The 23,449-nt window shown below is 42.6% G+C and overlaps 1 protein-coding gene across 1 annotated transcript in view; it reads right to left on the bottom strand.

Annotated features, from left to right (window-relative positions):
• LOC146855445 (stabilin-2-like) overlaps positions 1-23,449 on the bottom strand; it is a 1,201,024-nt gene that overhangs the window by 809,923 nt on the left and 367,652 nt on the right. The window contains 2 exon segments of the mRNA XM_085653243.1: positions 15,907-16,000; positions 22,412-22,592. Coding sequence (XP_085509369.1) covers positions 15,907-16,000; positions 22,412-22,592 — 275 coding nt within the window.

The following is a 23,449-nucleotide window of genomic DNA, read 5'->3' as shown; positions in this document are numbered from 1 at the left end:
ATGGCGTAAAGTAACTTAGCATTTAAAAAACCGTACAAATTCACTGAAAAAACCATAGGTTTCACACACGTTATAGTTAGGAATTAGCATTTAAAAAACCTTGCAAATTCACTGAAAAAACCATAGGTTTCAGACATGTTATAGTTAGCGGAAATTTTACTGATAAAAAACCAATGAAATTCCCCCGTTATAGTTAGTGCAGGCAACTATAACTCACGCGACCGCAATCTTCTGCTGATGACATATGTGTCTTTATGAAAAAAAAATATTTCTAATATATGTATAGCTAAAAATTTATGGAAGAAGACATGGGCAAATAAGTGTCTAAATACAGTATTAGCATCAGCAGAGGATTGCGGTCGCGTGAGTTATAGTTGCCTGCACTAACTATAACGGGGGAATTTCATTGGTTTTTTATCAGTAAAATTTCCGCTAACTATAACATGTCTGAAACCTATGGTTTTTTCAGTGAATATATATATATTCACTGAAAAAACCTTAGGTTTCAGGGGCGTTACAGTTAGCTGGACATTTCCCTCGTACAAAACCCTAGAAATTCCCCCGTTATAGTTAGTTCAGCTAACTATTACTCGCGCCCCCGCAATGCACTGCTGATGACGTCACATATTACATCACTCATGACATGGTCAGTGACATCACTGATGACATCACTGATGACATCTCAAATGACATCACTGATGACATCACTGATGACATCACTGATGACGTCATCCATGTGATAAATTAGTGCATCTTCTCACACCCTAATATAACCTTTGATACACCGACTCAAAATTTCAGACGGCCGTTTTGAAAACCACAGATACTCCAATACCAATAACTACATACCCACTCATTGACTCTTGGGTCTACATACATCTCCACTCACTCACCTGTACAATCACTCATACTTAAAGTCACTCCGTACAGGACTATCATATGCATTTATACACCTATATAGACACTCACACACCGCCAATCATCCATTGAGGTACTGACACACCTAGTCAGTCTTGCAAATAATTAATCACAGTACAATTTACTCACCTATATAGTTAAACACACTCAAGTTCACTTACTCATAAAAATACTAACAAATTCTGATGCTCTTATACAATTACTGATTCAAGTTCACACTCATCCATACAGCCACTCCCGCAATCACACACTCTCACATATAGATAGTTATATACTCTTACACACATATGCACTGCGTTTCACATATGTAGTTACTGATACATGCACAACTGAGATATACATTCAATCACTAACACACCCATACATACACTCACCCAACCATACAGTCCATCACAATTGCACTCTTAAAACCATGCACCCATAGAAACACCCACTCACACATCTATGCACAGAGACACACACACCCTGCCCACACAAACACTCAGGCACCCATACAGATACTCAGACAACCAATCAATAACCCATATAGACACTCACATAGCTATTCACAAAACCATGCAGCCACTTATACACCAACACACAGACACATACAGACATTCACACAGTTTAGTCACTAGTCTGCAGTAAGATACATTTAATGACTCACTTATAGAGTCAGTTACGTACCTAGAAAATCATCCATTCACACACTTGTACACCCACTCATTCTTCAACAGGCCTTTCCCTATATATATTAAACATATTAAAACTTTACAGAAACACAGATTCACTGGATGGCGTCATCACTGATGTAATTTGAGATGTCATCAGTGATGTCACTGATCATGTCATGAGTGATTTAATATGTGACGTCATCAGCAGTGCATTGCGGGGGCACGAGTTACAGTTAGCTGAACTAACTATATTTTTTATATTTTTTGGCCCTGGGGACCCCATCCCCCAGGGCCTGCCCCCTAATTATTTTTTTTTATATTTATACTGTGGAGGGGGGCCGCGTGGCCCCCCTCCCGAGGCCTTAATCTGTCCCGGGGGCCCCATCCCCCAGGGCATGGGCCTTTTTTTAAAACAAAAAGAAACATATTTTTAGGGAGGGGGGCTGCGTAGCCCCCCTCCCTGTGTCCACTTAAGGCCCCGGGGACCCCATCACCTGGGCCGTTTTTTTTTTTATTTTTTTTTTATTTTTAGGAGGGGGGCCACGTGGCCCCCCTCCCGGGCCACTTATGGCCCCGGGGACCCCATCCCTCGGGGCCTGGCCATCTCGTTGGGGACCGTGTGGGGTCCCAATCCCCCCACGGTCCCAGCAGGCTCCCTGCTTCCTGCGGGAGCCGGCATTGCTTTTCCACATGGGGAGCAGCTAACATGCTGCTCCCCATGTGGAAAAGCAATCAGCTTTGCTATTTGGAAGAGAGAGCAGGTTTCCTGCTCTCTCTTCCAAATAGCAAAGTAGTTTGCAATGACAGGGTGGGAGCCGCAAGGCTCTCGCCCTGTCATTGCAAATGGCAGTGTCCCGGGGGTGGGCACCCCGGGACACTGCAGGAGCCGGCCCTGGGGGTGGCGGTCCCCAGGGCCATCGAGGGCTCCAGGAGGGGGGCCACGCTTCCCCCCTCCCACCTCTTTCAAAGGTTAATATTTAGAGTCCCGGGTAGGTGGCGGTCCCCGGGGCGTGTGGGGGGGGCTTGAGCCCCCCCATTCATTTTTTAAGCCCCGGGGGTGGCGTTCCCCGGGGCTGGGGGGGCCTGAGAGCCCCCCCAACAAAGAATTTGGGCCCCTCATTATAATACCATATTGCCCCTGGGACTAGGCTCCCCGGGGGCTAAATCAAAACGAAGCGCAGGAGCCCGTGCTTCATTTTTTTTTCGTTAGCGGATCCTCTCATTGGTATTACTAACTTTTTTACCCTAATTTTCTCAGGAACTACTGAACGGATTTACACCATTTAAGCAAAAGGCACGAGTCTGAACTGAGGACTACCTCTTTGCCAAATTTGGTGTAATTCCGTTCAGCAGTTCGGGCTGTAGCTGCAACAACAGATCCTATGGGAAATTGCATGGGGAAAACGCGTTTTGGGACCGCCCTTTTTTCTCGGCCCCCGCTTGACGAATCACCATGAAACTTTCAGGGTAGGAGCGGAGCGGAGCTGGCCAAAAGTTTGGAAAATTTCGCGAAGATTTGTCAATCGGCGCCAGACATATTGGGAATAGAATGTTGCAGATTTCCTATGGAAAATAGGTCATTACTATAACTATCTACTGGCGACCGCCAGTAGATAATATATATGAGTATATAGGTATAGAAAGATCTATATCTGTGATTACATATTGCCTGTGTTATGCATATGTTTATGTTGTGATGATAATATCACTAGTATTGTTATGCAGTTACTGCTCTCTACTCTGATTCAGTCATGTGAATCTATGAAAGATACCCCAATACTGGAGAAGAACAAAAGTTACTTACCTGTAATCTGTGGTTCTCCAGTATTGGTATCTTTCATAGATTCACATGCAACCCACCCACCTCCCCTCAGAGGCTCTTCTTTGCCTGGTTTATAAAGCCATCTACCTATACCAACCTGCCTTGGGAAAGCTCCTGGCACCCTGTTCTAGCTGGTCAAGCCCTCCAGCCCGAGAGCTGTGACTCCTGAAGTCCAGATGCGATCGTGGCTGCAGAGTCAATGGACATTTTGTGATACAGAACTGTTATGTGGATGTCGTACTGTAAACATTGTGCGTGATATACTAAAACTCTGATGGTTATTGCAGAAGAAATTGTTCTCACGACTGAGCGCACTACATTCTATTGGCATGTGCATTCTCATGGAGTGTCTATCTCTATCTTGTAGACTAATTCTACACCTGGGGCCTGCCTTGCTCCCTCCCTTCTGCTGAAACTCAATCCCCTAGACAATTGTTGCTCCATTTTGTCGACAGTTTATTTCACTACTTCCATCCTTTTGCCACCCGAGATGGCCCCTTTGTTTGTTGGTTTTCACAAGAGCCTTTGCATATCCACCTCATAGAAACTGACAAATGACTATCTTACATATTAGTTTACTAAAACAAAAAAGGAACTTCCCAACTTCTCTATACAGTAGCACCTCTGCAGTTTTCAAAAGGGCATCCCCACCCTATATTCTCCTGCTTTACATTATTTACTCACCCAGTATGGAATCATCTCAAGTCAATAAGAATCACGCCTTACTGTCACCTGCAGGAAACAACTAATTCAGAATATATTACCCTCCTAACCTATCTAAAAGTGCCATTAAAAATCTCAAACATATAATTCCTAACCAAAATAAAGAAAGTCTAATCACAGACCCCTACCTCTTCCACAACAAAGGCATTATATTGAATGACCTCATCTTCACTACTAACCGATGCATGCAATGGAGGAAAGTACTATCCTCTCTACTCAATACCACTACCATCAAGAAAAATATCACATGGCCAGAAACTCACCATTGCACCCTTTCCTTTGTACAATGTGGAAGCCACCATCTCCATCTATAACAACAGCATAGTGTGCATTAAATCTTTAGATTTGAACCTGGAACTCTTTGTCATTCTCTTTGCTTACATCAAGAACAAATTAGACTCGGCCAATGCTCCAACCTCCCCCTCACACCTCCCCTCTGACTCTTCCACATGCAACAACATCATCTCTCCCATCTCCCAAACACCTCTTCCTAACTCTCTCCTTTGTCATCCATGGGTCTAACTGCAGGACATTATATCCCTTCCTCAGCTGATAAGGCCGGTAATTCCTTAGGACAAAGACACTCCTCCAACACTCCTTCCATAATTCTATGGATCCTCCAACACTCCTTCCATAATTCTATGGAACCCTTTACCAAGTCTCCCATCACCCACAATATACATGCCCTACTCCCTATCAACCAATCAGTCCGACCCGACTAGTTCGACAGCTTTAAGTGCTTCCATCAGTCCGGAGCCCTTTAGGAGTCACAACACTCAATCTACTCTTGAAACAATAAAATCAGAATTAATGCTGATTAGGGCTGTCATCCTAAAACTAGTGCATATTGACTCTAAACTGTAACACACTTGTCCTTTACAGTCAACTCACCGCCAGTACCACATCATCCCTATGCCCAACTTTCACTCTGATCCCTGCCCTTCCAACACCTCAGACCCAGAACCCAGATAGAGACACCAGCCAAATCTTGACCACTACTCCTGACCCAATAGACTAGTCAGACAGCTATCAAACAATGATATCCTTTCCCTCCTTACCACCTATAATAATCCCCTGATTGTACAAGAGATACCTGCTGGCAATACTCAGACCATTATCATTCACCTCCCCAGAGTCTCCAACTCTAGCCCTAGTTTCATTAATAACACAAACCTCCAGAAAGTTCACATCTCACTAACTTCTACAACTACCATCAAAACATTCCTTAAATGCTTGCTACTCAATTGTCACTCAGCTGTGAAACACGCGGCTGAAATAGCTGATCTTATACTTAACCTTGACATTCTTATACTCACTGAAACTTGGCTGAACAAATCCTCATCCCCTATTCTTACCATACTGGTCCCCCCAGTCATGACATCATTGAACTAGACTATTCAGGCCACTCTGGAGGTGTTCTAGTTTATATACACAGGTCCACGATATCCATGAAATAAACACATTCTGTTTCACTGCCCTCCTGCAAATACCTAAGGATCAACATCAATACCAATGAAAACTGTACGTGCTCTCTTTACATGTTTTACCATTCGCTTTTGCGATACCTTCACATTCATGGAACAGATCATGGAGATCATCACCTCCAACTAAGATGAGAGTTCGAACCAGATTTTCCTTGGTGACTTCACCTATCATTCTAACAATTCCAGTGACCCTTCGGTGAGCAGTTTTAAATCCTTCCTCCAGAACCTCTACCTTATCCAAGCCTGTAATAGCCCTACCCATAATAAAGGTGCCATTTTAGATTTAATCATCGAAAAAAAAAAACACTCAGATTGAATCCATCCTAGCTGGAGACTGGGCAGATCACCATTGCATTACCTTTTTCATATCTGGAATACCAGTTAACTCCAGGAACCAACCCACTAAAGCCAACCATTCGGTCCGAGACACCCGTAACGCCAACCTACTCATGATGTCTGCTTTTTGTTTTTATTTTTTTTTAATTTTCAAAAACCTTTATTGATAAATGGAAAACGGATAGGTCAAAACACCGTTAAGTCGCGAAGCCATAAGTTGGCCCCACTGATCAGCGGGGGGGGGGGGGGTGCAGTTGTCGCTTACACGGCCAAAGGACCGGCGGCATTTCAGGAGAACCTACACTTGTGGTAAACCCGTCACTTTTACTTCTGAAAAACAGTGTCTGCACCAGACCCCAGACCACACTGCAGCCCAACCTGCATGTAAGGCAATCCTACCAGTGCCCGCCATCCCCTACAATCCTGGTCCAGTCCCTGAGTATCCGTAACCATATCCCCAACGCCCCCCCACCCCCCCACCCACCCCAACCACCACACGCACGCCGTCTCTTCCCTCTCACATCTACTTGCAGCCTTATCCGCAGTCCCTGCATCTAGCAGTGAGCAACCGTTGCGTCCCTCCACACTCAGATCACTGACAAACCTGCAGTACTCTTCTGCCTTCCGCCCGACCACTTATAGGGCATACCAAACACCTCCGGGCAGTTCCCAGCTACACCCTCTACGCACAGGCGCACCTCCAGACCGTCACGCCAACGTCTCATCCAGTCATGCGTACACAAGGTCGTGATCCTGTACTACCCCCCCCTCCGTCCCACTGTGTGCATTGGGTGCATCGCACTGCGTCTCCCCTGGCTCACCGTTTCGGCAGCCCCAGCGGCCAGGTATGTTCTATACAGCCCCCAGAAGTTCTTGGGGCGGCTTTTCGGGGGTAACAATTCACTGTATATCTCCGCCTGTGTGCTGCAGTACAGCATGTCCCTAGCCCATCGTTTCTTAGTGGGAAGCGGCCCCCTCATCCAACAAGCCGCTACAACGCGCCGAGCCACTAACAGCGCCATGTCCGTCAGGCGTCTCAGCGCCAGCGGGAGAGGCCTGGAATAGCCCAGCAACGCCAGCGCTGGGTTAGGCTGTATGTCAGTTTCCAGTATCTGGCTCAGTTCCCGAAACACCCCCGTCCAGAACCGGGCTATACCCGGGCAGTGCCAGGCCATATGTATGAAATCCGCTACTGGGAAATGGCAGCGCTCGCACTCTGCTGTTGGGCGAAGCCCATACTTGTGCAGTTTCTCAGGGGTGTAATAGACCCGCTGTAGGTACTTAAAATGTATCAGTCTATGCCTACCGTTTAAGCAGACCTTCTTGGTGCTGGAGCAGCAATATTTCATGATGTCTGCTTTTAGTAAAGGCAACCTGCTCCCCCTCTCTACCATGCATGACCTCACTAATCACTACATCAACTTCATGTAAAAACTATGGATTCCATTGCCCCCAAACCACTAAAGAGCATCCCATCCAAAAGATCCAGGCCTTGGTTCAACTGCAACCTCAGTGAGAAACGCAGATGCCTCAAATTTGCTGAAAGAGCTTGGAGACACACACCGTCTCTGCCAACCCTCAAACTTCTATCAAAAAAAACTACAGAGAACCTACAATAGGCACATAAGAAATTCCAAAGCTGCTTTCTTATGTAACCATATTGAAACAGCAATTAATCACCCAAAAAACTGTTCAAAATTGTAAAAAACCAAAGAGTCTGAAAACGCAATGCCCCATCCTTGGACAGCAAAATCCTACCTAATTGTGAAATGTTTGTCTCCTTCTTTACCGAGAAAACTATGCTAATCACCACCAAGATATAGAAGTTCTTTGAACTCCCACCGTGCAAACCCCCTACACCCTGTGCCTCATGTTCAGGAAGATTGCTTGAATACCTCTCCTCACAAACCTAAAAACAACGCTGTTTCGCCCAACTTGAAAACCTTAGAGGAAAATTAACATCCCAAAACTTCTAACTTTACTGAAATACTCTAACCACCTCATGATCCCCTTCCTTCCAACCTTCTCAATGAGTACATTCACCTCCTATTCCGTTATGGACTGCTGTTATCAATGTCTCACTTACCCAAGGCTCCTTACCTGACTGCCTAAAAAGTGGTCAGGTTACTCCTATCTTAAAAAAGCCCAACTTCAACCAGTCTGACCCCAACAACTACCGCCCCATTTCCAACATCTCCACTTTGGCCAAACTATTAGAAACATTTGTGCACCTACAGCTTCACAATCACATCGAGCAAATCCAACTCCAGCTACTCGACTAATGTCAATCTGGTTTCAGAGCAGGCCATAGCACCAAAATCGCCCTGGTCCACATTGTTAATGACGCTCTTTGCATTACTCGATCTGAACTAATCCTGTTTACTAATACTACTGGACCTATCAGCGGCATTCAACACTGTCAATCATGAAACCCTTTTCAACCTATTAGAACTCAGGATGGGTCTTTCTGGTAGCGTGTTAAATGATTCAATTCTTTCCTACACAACTGATCTCAACAGGTGCTAATCAACCACACTCAGTTACACTAGGCATCCCTCTAGGCTCCACTCTCTCCCAACACTGTTCAACCTGTACATAGAGCCCCTGACCGAACTCCTCAAACTCTCTCACATCTCCTACCACATGTATACAGATGATACTCTACTCTACATGAAAATTGCCTCTCCCAATGACATCAGCATTCTCAATAACACCTTGACTGAAACGCAACATTGGCTGACTCATAACCACCGCAAACGTAATGCCATCAAAATTGATTTTCTTCTGATCTCACCGCCCAAGATTACACATAGCATCACAGACTCCCACATCTTACTGCCTTGAACTGTACCCCACATATCATTGACTCCCTAGGAATAATCTTGGACAATGCCTTCGCCATTCGACATCACATCAGTGCTGCTACCTGAGGAACTAACCACCAACTTAACGCACTAAGGAAACAAAAACTTTTCCTTCCTTTGGCAGATCTCAAAACTGGTCCAAGCACTTGTGCTATATAAACTAGACTATGGTAGTGCTGCCCTAGTAGGCCTCCCTGAAAGCAAGCTTGCACAGCTGAAAGCTACCTTGAACCCAGCTGCAAGGCTCATCACTGACTAAAAAAAAGTCGACCTCCATTAAATGGAATGGTTCCCCTATGAGGCAAGGATCCATCTTGAAATTGCCTGCATGAACCACAAACTGCTGCACCACAACACCCAGTCCTATCTGGTGAAAACAGATATTCTAGAAGCACTATCTCCCTTCTACTTAAACCACAAAAATGTTTACAAAAAAAAAAAAGAAAATCTACAAGCGATCTTTTTCTAGAATTACCCCCACAATCTGTAACTCTCTGCCTCCAGGGATCAGGAGCAACCCCTCCACTTCCATCAACAGGAATGATGTAAAAATTATACAACGCAACAGATTCTTACAAATGACTTTGTGTTCTTCTTTGTCTCCCCTTTATTTGCCGATGTAACTTTACAAAATATATGTATTTACTCTATGTATACCCATTATCGCTGTAGCGTAACTATCTTTCCCTAATAATGTAAAGCCCTCTCTCACACAAAAGGGTTTAAACATGAAAACATGTAGGTCCTCATTTATGAGGCTCTTATGCCGCCATTGCGTCACTTTTTGTGACGCTGTGGCAGCAGTACAAAATGCACCACACTGCGCCATATTCACAAAGTGACGCATCTAGGCAGATGCGTAACTTTGTAAACCCCTGCACTACATTATACCTGTGACAGGTAAAATGTATGCAGGGTGGGCGCTCCGACACAGGAAAGCCTTGTAGAAGTGGTGCTGTGAAATCTGAGATTTCACTGCATCACTTCTACGGCGTCACTGCGTCAAATCCTTACACCTGCTTCAAGCAATGACGCAGGCCTTTTCACATGGGGCTTGACCCATGTGACATGTCACATTGCTGGAGTTGTGTCTCTTTCCATACCCACTCCAGCAATGTGCCATTTTTTGCGCCAACAGATACGTCAGGATTCCTGGCGTATATGTAAAACCTTGTGACATGGAGCGTCATACAGTAGATATGGCGCATCCTTGGTGCTGCAAGGATAGCGCACAGAAAAATGTTGCATCGCTGTTTCACCCCAGTGATGCAACACTTTTCATAAATAAGGCCTGTATTTTTTTTATTCACGTTTTACACTTCCATTCAAGTTATTCTTGCATTTATTTGAAAGTTATATTTGCATATGTTAATACTTATTCCTTTCCTTATTTCCTTCATTTATTCTGAAAGCGAAACCTGCATATGTATAAGCATATATTCAAATACAAATTAACCTGTTGAACTAAAGTTAGCCTGAATACAGGCATCAACTGGACTGCATTTTGCTTTGCCAGCTTCTTCTTTTCCTTCGCAGGTGTATTATCATGATTCTCGTTAGTTAGAGAGAGGCTCATTGTATGTATTAGACTGCTGATAGAGAGGCCGGGAGGTAACTTGGCAGAGAACTTGAGGAGTTCTTCATATACCAGGACTGGAGCGATGTTCAAGGGTGGGAAGCGCAGTTGCGGTTTGACGCAATGGGAAACAGAAGGAAAGGTACAGATGCGCTTGAGGAATGCTTTTGATTGGGTCCTGGTGGTGTGAACAGAGATAAGACGTTTCTGAATCTCCTGTTATTTTTAAATCAGTGTTCTCATGATTAGAGTTAGAGTAGGTTCTCTTTAGACTTACAGAGGTACAGACCTCTCTGCTTGCCTTATTCTTGCAGGTGTGAAGCTTTATGATGAACACATTTCCTTTTTCCTCAGACTTCTACTGTCTGACTATGCTGATACTTTCTCCCGAATTAGAGACCCGTGATAAACATTCTATATTTGCCCTATGTTTAGCAGAGGAGACGGGAAGTTTCTTTATGGAACACCTGTTTGCCTTAATCTGTTTCTTTACTTGTTGTGGCTATTACAATTCTGTATACCTTTCTATTGCATCTTAACCTACTGAGATCTTTCAACTTATCTGTTATATTGCTCTTTATTGAATACTATGGTTTGCATATTTACTGGATTGATTGGTAATCCAATTAACACCCTATAATTTTATCTAGTGATTCCTGTTCCTTATTTTGGAGTCGCATTGGCTTCACAAATTGGAAATGTGTTGTTGATGTTTCCTCCATTTCATTGCTTAACAACAGCCAACAAAGATCCTTACGACCAAAGGCGAAACATCTTTAACGGCTTGACAAGGAGATTACGCTCTAAAGCCCAACCGTTGTGACAGCAAGCGATGACTGCTGGGCCAGCGGACATCTCAACATTTGGCGGGCAAAGTACCCTGGACATGGCGGGATTAAAATACCCTTTATTGCAATGGTAGATGATACGTCGGCCAAAGTATAAATCAGGCCCAAGATGTGGATTTTATGTGCAAGGCAGCAGCAAACAAGACAAGATTACCATTAAGTCAACTTAAATTTTGATGTTCAGTAATGGAGTTTAAATGCTGCTTTTTAATCCTTTTCTTTTCCTATTCTTAGTGTCCTTGGCACAGCGATGCTGAATTTACAAAGAAAAATTTAGATTTGATCCAATTATGTATTTACAGTGTAGGCAATATGAGAGAATTAAAATCGCATCTGATATTTTGTTCTATCACTGATTGGCACATAGTTAGTTCACAAGAATCCTTGCTTGCAAGTCAGTATCCAGTGCAAGGCTGTGCCAGACATTATTGATCTCATGTACATACATGGGAGAATGGTAAAATCATAGGACATCACACTTTGGATATCAAAATTGCATATTGCCACTATTTGTAGCATATGCAACACCTCCCGAAATTTCTAACCCTTTAGTGTACATATTGATGCTTTTGAGCCCAACTTTTTGTAAAAAAAAAAAAACTGCAAGTCCTAGACTGCAAAGTGATGTCGAAAAAGTCAGGATTTGCTTATTTTATCACACTCGATCTCAGGCCACTTGGCAGCTATGAATATTCATACTTAGAGGCTAGGCCTGGGCAAAACTACTGGAATTTTACTCCGTGAAATCACGTGAAGTTACACAAAAACTCTGCGAGATTCCGAGGAGTTCCACCAACGGGCTGAAAACCTGCTGCTTATGCTCTGATTTTAGTGCTGATAGCGCAGTCCACATTGAAAAATCTGCACAAATGGCACCATAGTATTTTGAATTTGATTTTGCTGCTGCTTGATTAAAATATCTACTCGAAAAGCAGCCCTCTGACCTCAACTGCTCGCGGCCGCCCCCATTCATTCATAAAATATCTCCTGAAGTCCCTACTAGTGACTGCAAATTGCAATTGAGGTACACCAAATCTCACTTACCAGCTTGCATTCTGAAGCCTCCCATTGTTCCTGTCATTGCGTTGCTCGAATGGGGGAAAACATTCTGCCAAACTGCGATGGGAGGATTTTGGTGGGAACTCCACATTACAAAAGAACGTGGGGCCGCAAAATTCTTCAATTCTGCTTCCACCACTTCTATGCAAGCATTCTGGGATTGTGGTGACTGGAAAATTCTGCAAATGATAGCACCACTTCCTTTTTGCACTTACTGTGGTAATTGTCTCCAAATGTTTCACAAGGTTTCATCTTCTTGGCAAGATAAACCACTTCTTCAAGTTGCATAATATTTAGTGATTAGGTCAAGGATCTAGCACTGTGTGCAGGAACTAGTTTCTTAAAAATGATTACACTAGAATCCTTGAGACATTAATAGTGGAAGCGTGAGAGGCAGTGAGCCTCCTATCGAGTGAGTGTATGAGTGTGTGTGAGCCAGTAAGGGTTAGAAAGACCCTCTCAGTTTGACGACCGAGACAGACAGATGATGATTGTGAATCACAGAAAGAGTCTACTTAGCAGTCTTCCAGTAAATCACCCTCCTTGAAATCAAATATGTATGTAGCATGTTGTGTCTTTTTCACAGTAGTTGGCAGCTGTATAATCAATTTCCAAAACTCAGAGAAACCCTCCAAAAAAGTACCACTAAAATCCACAAAATATAAATACTGGAACCTCTAAATGTATGCAATGCATTCCTTACTCACATAAACTTCATAAAAGGTATCTGACTTTTGCTGAAGATCCAAATATAACCAGATCAGTTATTCTCCTGAAACTTTATAACTCTCTAGCAAGATGAAACCCTAAAATCACCTTCATTACTTAACTTCTATATTGTTAAAAGCACCTGCTTGTAAAGAATCACTACTTAAAGACCATTTATAACTCAATTGAAGTAACACTCCCCTGGTTCCTCTTTCTCTTGATGTCCCTGTTTTATTCTATTTGTGTTAACTACAGTACTAAGTACTTACAAATTGTTAGCAGGGTTTTGCTGAGCAATAAGATGACTGCTGGTCCTTAGAGTTCCCAGGCCAGGATTGCAACTATTACCTTTCTAGTGCTACAAAGTTTGACTCAGTGGTACAGGAAGGCAAACCTGCACTCAGGAGGTGATTGTGTGGAACCTGTTTTTCTTTCATTGTAGTGTGTAATGTACCAGAACCAAGCTTATTCTAACATAAGCCAATTTCATGTTTTCTGCCATTTTGAATGTGACATCGCAATACACAACGTGACTACCGTTGCTGTTATTTGCCTTGCTGTGGTAAAGAACCGTAATCTTTGCACTTAAAGACTGAATCTTTTCCCAGGAACACTGAGCTCAATGTACTTAGTCAAGGACAACCTGGCTGTCCCAGGTCGCCTTATATTCTATGTATCAATTCATGTTACCTAACTAGACTCTGAGAACCTCTGAATCTAATGGAATTATATTATGAGAGGATCTTCGAAAGTATTCTGTAATAAAAATGTTTCATCTTGCCTGTTCCCCATTGGTACACTTCCTGGGGACCATGTACTTGTGTAGTAAATACAATGAAATAATTTGTCTAATGCCCTATAAAAGAACATGATTTTCCCCTGTTTTTGTTCATGTCTTTGCTCATTTGATAAGGTGAATCTATGTCAAATTTCGGAGTTCTTTGTACTCATGATTTATATGCCTATTTGCTAAACTGATTGATGGCCCAGCTTGTGTTTTTATGTACTTGTATTCTTTGAGTACACCCTTAAAATTTAGCTGATGCCTGTCACTCTTATCAAGAATGTCATAGCTTTCTATCAATATGCAAGTTTTAATAAACTAGAAACGGTCCAATTGGAAGCACCAAAGTTGGTACAGGGACTACACTGCTCTCGGTTCAATTAGTTGGCACAGTCTGGGTAAGCAAAACAGAGACGAATTTCCAAGTCAACAATTGTCAGCAGTTTTTAGCCTGAAAAGTGTGTGCCCTTTGTTGCTCTTCCTTGCCATTGGTGTAAGTAGCCTGTATGAAACTCAAGCACTCTGGGCTCTTGAACTTGAACCCCAGGATCCTTCCACCTAACTACATAACATGGGAAGAGTATGGTCTTTTGTTCCTGGAGAGCAGACACATGTGATGAAATGTGGTGCCCTTCTGTGTCACATCTTGTGGCATCATCGACCTGAGTGGCTGGATATGAGGGAAAGGTGGCGGAAGCATGGAGAGGTGGCCCAACATCTCTCTACTGAAGAACTAAGTGGAAGGAAAGACCTTGGTCAGGGATTAGAGAGTCGGGAAGGTATAATCAGGAGATGGAGTGAGGTGCTGCATACATGTCTTGAGGATGTGCGGTAAGCCTGTGAGAGAGAAATCTCTTGATACTGATTGCCCACGTCTGGGTGTCTGGCTCTGCAAAGCATTCCTATTCAATCTCAGCAGATGCAGCAGGGGAGTCCATGGGACCATACGAGAGTCAGAGAACTCTGGGGTGCAAAACGGTTGAAAGGAGAGGGGAGATGCTGTCACCTCAGATCATTACATTTCCCCCTCAGCTTCATCATTACTGAACCGACCCCCTGTTCCCTCAAGAGTGAACTTGGACAGACATAGTGATCCCCCCATAGAGTGAGTGATAAATAATGAACAGATGATAAAGGAATTGCCGGCCAAACGTCTTTGCCTTAAGAGTGAGTATTCTGGAGCAGAAAAGTTATGTTACTCCATCTAAACAAGATGGACAGAAGATCTTTATTGACAATCCTCTTTGGAGCAGATGTGGAGTGAGCCGAGAGAAAGACAGAGAAAGGTCTCAGAGCGTGGAACAAAAATGAACAACAACTAGAATAACTGCTTCCCCACAACTACGCCACTATTGTTATCCAGAACACATAACAATGCCTGCTACTTTCTCTTTCCAAGATTAATCAAACACCAGTCCAAGATTCAGTTTAAGGGACTGAGAACCAGGTGCAATCACATAAAATGATAACATGACCTTGACTCTTATCACCATGATCAGTACCACACAATGTAATGTAGGAGGTAGCTCCAAACTATGTAGGAGCTAGCCTCAATTCCAAGATGAGAAGTGGAGGAGATAACCATGCACAAGCAAAACATGTCTATGAAAAGAGAACAAGCTTGGAGTGCTCCTTAACTCCATTGCCTCATAAACAAGGATGGCCTTGTGAAGAAACTCATTATACCTGCCCACCAAGGAGTAGACATCGAGTAAGATAGTGGTTATTGAAAGGTTCTGCAAATGACACTGCAAGCCTCTCTTTTTGTACATACTGTGATCAAGTAACCATAAAACAATAGACATTTTCTTGAATAGTTACCTTTTATCCTTATTTCGCCTTCTTGCTCATTGCATCCACCCCTCATGTATTTTCCATACTTCTTGTTCACTACACCAATTTGTTTGGGCCCCAGTCCACTGGATTCTAGGTGACCAGTAGGCTTTGCTAGAAAAGCATACACACATCTTACCTCATGAGGATGGTAGAGGTCCCAGATAACTTGCCAGAGCTGACACTAGTCACAGTTCAACAACATTTTTATTTCCATATCTATTTGATAATCCACGCCTGTCCTTAAATATAAAACGTGAAAGCAATTTAATTCATTAAAAGAAAATATTTGCCTTACATTGCTGTCGCAGACACCTCCACTTGACGAGGCACACGCATTTACTTCAGTGCAGGTCGTTCCATCACCTTCATATCCAGGGTTACAAATGCATCTAAAAATATGGAAGACAATATGAGATCCTTAGATAGGTTTAGTTAGAAAAAGAGCATAGGGATCCTACTTTTCCTGATGAAGGCCGGATAAAGAATCTATAACTGACTGAAACATGTCGACCTCTATGCAGACGGGGGTGGTGGTGAGTACTTAATTAACTCACACCACCATCATCCGTAGGTATTCTTCTGGATACCAAAATCTTTTTAGCTCTGACTAGGGAATGGACTCTGGTGTGACCATCTAGGATCCACTGCATATTAAATTCCCCATTTTTCAGATGGTTTCTTGCTAGGCACTTACTGTGCTAAATTGCTACAACCAGAACCTTGTTACTAGGAGGTTGGATTTCATCACACTTTCATGAGGCATCTCAGGGGAGTTTTCTGCATAAATGTAAGAGATTGAGAGCTATAGGAGTCATGAAATCAAGGATTATGACCTTTATAACTCAAGTTGTTTATTTTAGGATTATGATCTCACCTATGCACACACCTTGTTTACAGTACTTAATTCATAGATGGTATTAAGGTATTGCCAGTGGTGGATGCATATTGCCAGGAGTTAAAGCCGAATACCAATGAGTATTCATTGTGTTAGAGCTGATGGAGGTAGTTATAGATTTAAGAACTAGCCTCACATGCCAGTTTTATGTGTGTGGTCACTACAAAGGTTTATTATCTCTTTCAGGTCAAGGAGGTCATAGAGTTATTAACAACCATACAGAGTTGATTATACAGAGATATATTGGATAACATAGTAGAAATAGTGAACAGTAATATCATTGACCAAAACATGTTTCTTGTTGTACATAGCTATACCTCTAAGATATCCAGCCTTGCTATCTCTCAATCTCTTGTCCTCCTCTTTCCCCCGATCCACTGCTGACTGGCATAGATATTGTTTGCATGGTCCTTAGTGGGTTCAGGGATGTGAGGTTACATGCATCGCTCAAGCTGGATCCGTTTTGCAGATTGGTGCACTCTTGACAGGTACCACTCCAATAACAGCTTGACTCTATCTGTGCCTGTCCCGTTGTACTGCACTTCACTTTCTTTTGTGCTATGCAAGTACCATATAAATACATACATTCATGCATACAGAAAAGAGACTGTATTACAAACATGTAAGTAAAAAACCATAAGAAAGTTTAGACTGACCCATGATAGTACTTATGAAGATGTATGAACAGAACTAAGGAATTCTGGTTTAAGCTGCTCTGAAATGGGTAAGTTTTTGGATAATGAGTAATAATGTTAGACATATGAAGTCCTGCAAAATCCTGATCATACAAAGATATCTTAGGATCCTTCAATTTAGGGCCTTTGAAGGTTGTCAGCCACGTATCAATGGAAGTGCAAAACCTTTATTGGGTTGATCACACTTTGTTGTGATCAAGGCCCATTGCAGGCTACCTAGCCATTTGTAATGGCTATGGTTGGTATCTGAATAATGGTATTCTGTCAAAGATGACTTACTTACCAAGGATTTGGAAAGGCAGAAGGAATGACAAGGCTTCTCTGAAACTTATGATGAAGACAACGTTTGATAGTGGGAATGAATGGTGTTGAAAGAAATCTTGGATCTTAAGCCTACCACTGATATATGCTACAAACTGATGATTGACGACAAGGGCACCAGGTTTTGAAAGACTCTTCATTTAAGGAATATCACCTCAGCTGCAGTAGTGATGGCATCGTTTTGCATATTAACAGGATAAGGTGAGATTCATGTTGAACTACATAACAGTACTAAGAGGGCAACAAATTTACTTTGCTTTACATAAAGATAGTGTCAGACGGATTTGTATAAATTGGAAGTTCTTTGTACACATTAAGTATTAAATCCTTGAAGGGCATGATTGGTGGAATGCATGAGCCCCAAGAAGGAAGTGTGATATTCTTCTAGCATACCGGTTATTTGTCATACCTGGATCTACCACGAAATTAGCATTTTCCACTCCTGAAGCCAGCTTTCAATTTGAAGAGATTCCTCTGGGCTGAAGAATACCCTGAATCATGTTCCAAAGCCTTGTTAATATGTTTGGCTGGAGGACTTAAGGGTCACCTATGTGAATTACAATTCTATATTTTGTGTCACTTCAAAGGACCGCTTGGTTTACCCTAGGAAATTGACTATGTACTCCAGAGGATCTCTATCGCTGTCAAGGTGACTAAGGGAAAGATAACGCTAATTTATTTTGTTTATATGGTTCACTCAGATGGCAGGTGTAAGATACAGCCTCTTCAATAAAATATCCGGTCCAAAGTAGTCTGGAAAGCTCGCAAAAATAAGAAATATTTTAGGGTCATTGTAGGACTTAATTGGTAGCACAACAATTTTTGCGTGAGGTAAACAGAAATTGAATTAATTTAACCATGAATTAACCATGAAAAAGAACAACTGCACCCCTGATTACAAGAATTAACTTGAGGTCCTGAAGGAGGTATTTTCTGAATTCCCTGTGCTGGAGGCCCAATACTACAGTAAGGAATTAATCATTCCAACAGGTCCATGCAAACATGCACTTGGGGAAGTGCTCCCTCAACTCATTGAGAAAAGAGAGGGCCAATATGTAGGATCAAGATATGAGCTCACTTCATGGGGAAAAGGGGTTGGTTGCATTTAAGAAGAATTCTTAATCTTTAGGTTTGACATTCAAAAAACTCTTGGCTCGATTTGCATGACATTCACTTCACCTTCAAATCTGTCCAAATGCTGCTGTAGTGGCTGATGCCAAAGAAGGAAGAAAATCCTTAACTCATGAGGTGGACAATATCTCTTCAAGGATTAGTCGCTATTAAAGAGAATAAACATGTGGCTCATCATGCTAATGCATGTGAGACTCTACGGTTCTTCTACTGGATGGAGAGAACCTTAAACCTTAAAGAGCATGGTCACAGTCATAGGGCCAGATGTGCTGAGAATGGATTTGGTGAAAGTGGTTGAAAATTGTGCAATGACTTTAACCAAATTCATTTTGTTTTTGGAAAGTGACCCATTTACTACTAAGACAGTTCTCAAAATACCGATTCCTAGTGGTTCAAAATTCTACCTTCCTCATAAATATTAATGTGGTAGGTCTCAAATTGCGATCCACTAGGATTTGCTGCCATCACAGTGATGGTGGCATGGCAGGGATTGTTTTTAAATCAAGCACCTGGTTGTGTGCATCCGAGAGTTCGATAGTTTGGTAATAGTACACAAGGAAAGTTAATGTATGTGAATTTTTATTAGTTTGTCCTACCTCTCACTGTGCAACTTTGAAATGTTCGATTCATCTTGCTCTTGAACAAAGACACCTGTTACGTCGGAGGTGCGCTCCCCGACTGAACGGAGCACATCACAGATGAGGAATATTAAGGGTGGCTGCAGTTTCCCCCCCCTTTGTGGGAGTTTAAACTAGCCTGACATGAAGTGAGGTAATCAATAAAAAGCCTCTTGGGAGCGGCAGTTTCCAACAGCAATCAGACTGTGTAGTGTGCCTTTATTTTATAATGCATGGGTTTCTGTAATCCTTGTATAAACGCCAGTCTCTAGCTTGTTTATTATCGGTGACTTGTGACGCACCCAGTCACCGATTATACTGAAAAAAACATCAGTCATCTACTTTTATAAGTTATTACAGTCGAGTTCTGACGTCACAATACCTGCTGCCAGAGCCAGCAGCTGAGGTGAAAGACAGGTCATATCCCGGAGTGTAATTGAAACAGCTGTTTAAAGCAACCAAAACAGAACATTGCTTTTCTTACATTTATTTTCTGCACTTATTAGCTAGTTGGAGAAAAGATAGCATATTTCTACTTATTCATAGCTAGTGCAGCTTTTTTTTTTAAACTGACTTCTATTGAACTAAGTCTAAAAGACAGAAATAAAATTGAGGGACAGAATTGAAAAGGTTTTTTCTGCTTTCCTCCCCCTAAAAAGCAATTTCCCTCTCCTTCCAGGGCGGGGCCTCCAATACCTGATTTGTGACCGGGTGAGGTGAGGTTTTCTCCTCGTACAAGACAGGTGAGTGCATTAGTTTAATGAAACATGTTGCTATTAGACATATAACCTATAGATATATGTGACCAAGTATAAACCTAGAGGTTTTACTACAATCATGAGAAACTGCTTGGGAGTGGTTGTAATTGATTTACCGTTTCACCATAGGTACAATGTTTTTTCTGTCGTAGGTGTCAAAAGCACTCCGCTTGTACAGAGGAACGATCACCTATAAGGTTGTATCTATTCTAATTTTATAAAAAGTATTTTTTTCACTTTCACCTTATTATTAATGCAGTAGCAACACAGTTTGTGTCTGAGGTCCTGAAGAAAGCCTACGACTAACAATCAATAAGGCTGAAGCATGTTGACTGTATTGTGAGGCAGCCTATGTGTTCAAAGCTGTTTCTGCACTATTTTTAATCAGGATTAGCAGAGATATCTGGAATAAAAGTTTTTTCTCTTCTAACTCCTTTTTAACTTCACCAACACGCACTGTACACAAATTCTATCACTCAAAAAATCCATCATCCACTGTTGATGTTTAATACTATGCGAGAAAGTGGTCTCTTCTTTAATTCCTCCCTTTGTGATCTTGGTGACCTGGTCGAAACCCGATCCACATGACTCTCGTCTGCAATTTAGAGGTGTAGAGGTGGGAAGGAAGGATATCCAAATGATGACACTGACCACATTGGTAATTGATGGAAATCCTTTTGTTCACAAAGGTCTTTGCTTTTTGCGTCTAGGGTCTTTGTAGCACTCTTTGTGTGATTTGGTAATTTGGTCTTATCTCCCCCATGTAGACCACCAGACTTATTTGTTGAAAAAAAAAAGATACACCTATGGTACCATGTTTTAAGGAGTGAGCACAAGCACTTCAGCATTGGTTAGCAGTGGTTAAGTGTGGAAAGCCCTAAGGCCAGCAAACACGAGATCAGCAAAAAGTGGAAGAGGAAGGCAAAAGACTAGGGGCAAGACCACCCTAAGGCTGACAGATCTAACACATATATTAATACCTTTTTGGTGACAGCTCAGATCTACTTAATATTTTTTCAGAGTTGAGACACGTCTGTATGAAAATTTTAAGATGTTAAAAGTTAGTAGCTGTGACTATTCACCACCAAATTTCGAGATGACATTCACTAGGCACTCGGTGAATGGCACCAATAAAAAATAAGACAATTTTAAATGTTGTTGCTGAGAGAGAATAAACTTTGTCTGGGGACAGACAATGGGCACAGAAGGGGTGGCAACAAATGTATTATTTGCTCGGGTGGGATGTACCTGACCAAGGATGAGTTTGGGTGAGTTTAGGCTTCACTTGAGTGACATAGTAGTGTGAATAAAGAGTGCCATTGTTTGTGGGTGTGCATAATAAGGGTAATGCAGAGAGGAGAGGGAGATGGCCCAACAAGAGAAAAAATGGGAGTGTGTTTAGTATGACAAGAGAGGAGCATGGAGTGCTTAGATCACCAAAGATCTCTGACTATGCTGGGCTATGCACGAGCTGCAGTCTGGCATTTTGCGAGGCCCATGCCATCTCCAGAGAAAAGACAACAGCGAGCACACAGAGGGGGTATGATAATCTGACAGGCTGCCAAACGCTCAGGGGCAGCAGAAATACAGATGTGTATCACCGATAAAAAAAACATTGATGAAAATTAATTTTAAAAATCTGTTAAGAATGTTAGTAGGCATTAGACTCTCTTCCCCTTCACAATCAGCACTGGGGCATGATGCAGGTGCGTTTTATTTGTTGGTTTCAGCAGTGGCAAGGGCCGGTGTTAATATTGTTACACTGCGTTAAGCACAAAACCCCCAAAGCCTAAACATGCTGTATATATCTTCTGAATGTCAGACCAGAATGTACAAAATTGTTTTACAGTTTGTGCAGTAAGCACAGCAAGGCAAATTAACAACGTTAGACACGCCTGCTAAAATTAGGAGGGAATTGGTAACATTTGCAAGCACACAGGGTGGGGGGGGAGGGAGGATTCATTCTGTATGCAAAATTGTATGGTGTCTCTTTAACAATTACAATTAAGTTGCGATGATATGATGTCCATGAGTCCTTTGGTGCCTGCATTGGTGCATGCGCTGTGGTGGCTGACACAGCAGAAGGCACACACATGTTATGAACACGTGATGCACTGCGTGGCATGGTGTTTCATGGGATGCAACGTGCCTGTGTATAGTTCATATATTATTATTATATTCATCCTATTAGGAAATTAGGAATTGTTCAACACTTTTGGCCAATAACAAAGTTGAATTTATTTCCTGTGAACGCTTGTGTTTATTGCAAGATGGATATTGTTTTTGTGAATCTGCATTTAGTAGCGGTGTAAATCATATGTTTGCTATAAAAAACTGGATAAAAGTCCCTATGAACTGTATGGTAGTGCAAGAAGGTACTTACTTTGCAGCACCACTACTGAAATCACATGTTGCATGTGCATGACAAAAGGTGATCTGGGGTCCACATGGTACGGTCTGTGTGTCACAGTTTCTCCCAGAATATCCGGGGCGGCATGTCCCGCTCATGCACCTTCCATCGCTCTGCACTCTGTTGTCGCACCTCCCGTGTAAACAGGAACATTCTACAGAGAGGGAGAAGGAGAGTTATACAAAATACACAATTACCCAAATGAAGAGCCGGGACAAAGTCAAGACCTCACAGAGTGGTGTGAGCCCGATGTCAATATGTATAACCATCCAGAAAATCCAGAATGCAGCAGCCAGGCTCATCGTAGACCTCCCGAAGTGCACCCACATCTCTCCTCACCGAAAAACCCTACACTGGCTCCCCATCAACAAACAATGCCAGTTCAAACTACTCACCCATGCCTACAAAGCCCTTCACAACAAGGGTCCAGCCTACCTCAACCACAGGGTAAACTTCCACCTAGTGGGTAATATGTGAAAAAATAAGTGCGAGGTCTCTCGTCACAAGGCAGCCTGCACCAGCCCATTACTCCTATTAGCACTGCCTATAACAGAAGTAATTACTAACCATGAAACACACAAGTGGGGATAGGATGTGGCGTAATGGTCAGACCTGTCGACTTTGGAACAGGGGGAGCCAGTTTCGAGTCTCGGCGTGAACTCAAAATCCTGTGATTCAGGGCAAATCACTTGATTTCCCCTTGCCTAGAAAAAACAAATGTGTCCTTAACTGGTGCTCATGAAAAGCGCTGCAATACCTTTGGGTCGAGATCACGCTATAAGCACCAGTGTTGAAGCGTAAGTGCTGGTGCCGAGCACCGTAAACCACCGGATTAAATTAAGCACTGCTTCCACCAAGCTACCTGCATCCTTTGCTTCTCTTCCCTCTTCCTGGCCCACTTCCCCCACATTCACAAAAGCAGAAGCGGCAGCCGCGCCTTCTCACACCTGGCAGCCAAATCCTGGAACAGCCTCCACCTCAGAACCTCCCCCACCATACAAGAGTTCAAGA

Source organism: Triturus cristatus, chromosome 4_1, assembly GCF_964204655.1.
Source record: "Triturus cristatus chromosome 4_1, aTriCri1.1, whole genome shotgun sequence".
Lineage (NCBI taxonomy): Eukaryota > Metazoa > Chordata > Amphibia > Caudata > Salamandridae > Triturus > Triturus cristatus.
The sequence above is the reverse complement of the archived record's forward strand: the minus strand, read 5'-3'. Positions and strand labels throughout refer to the sequence as shown.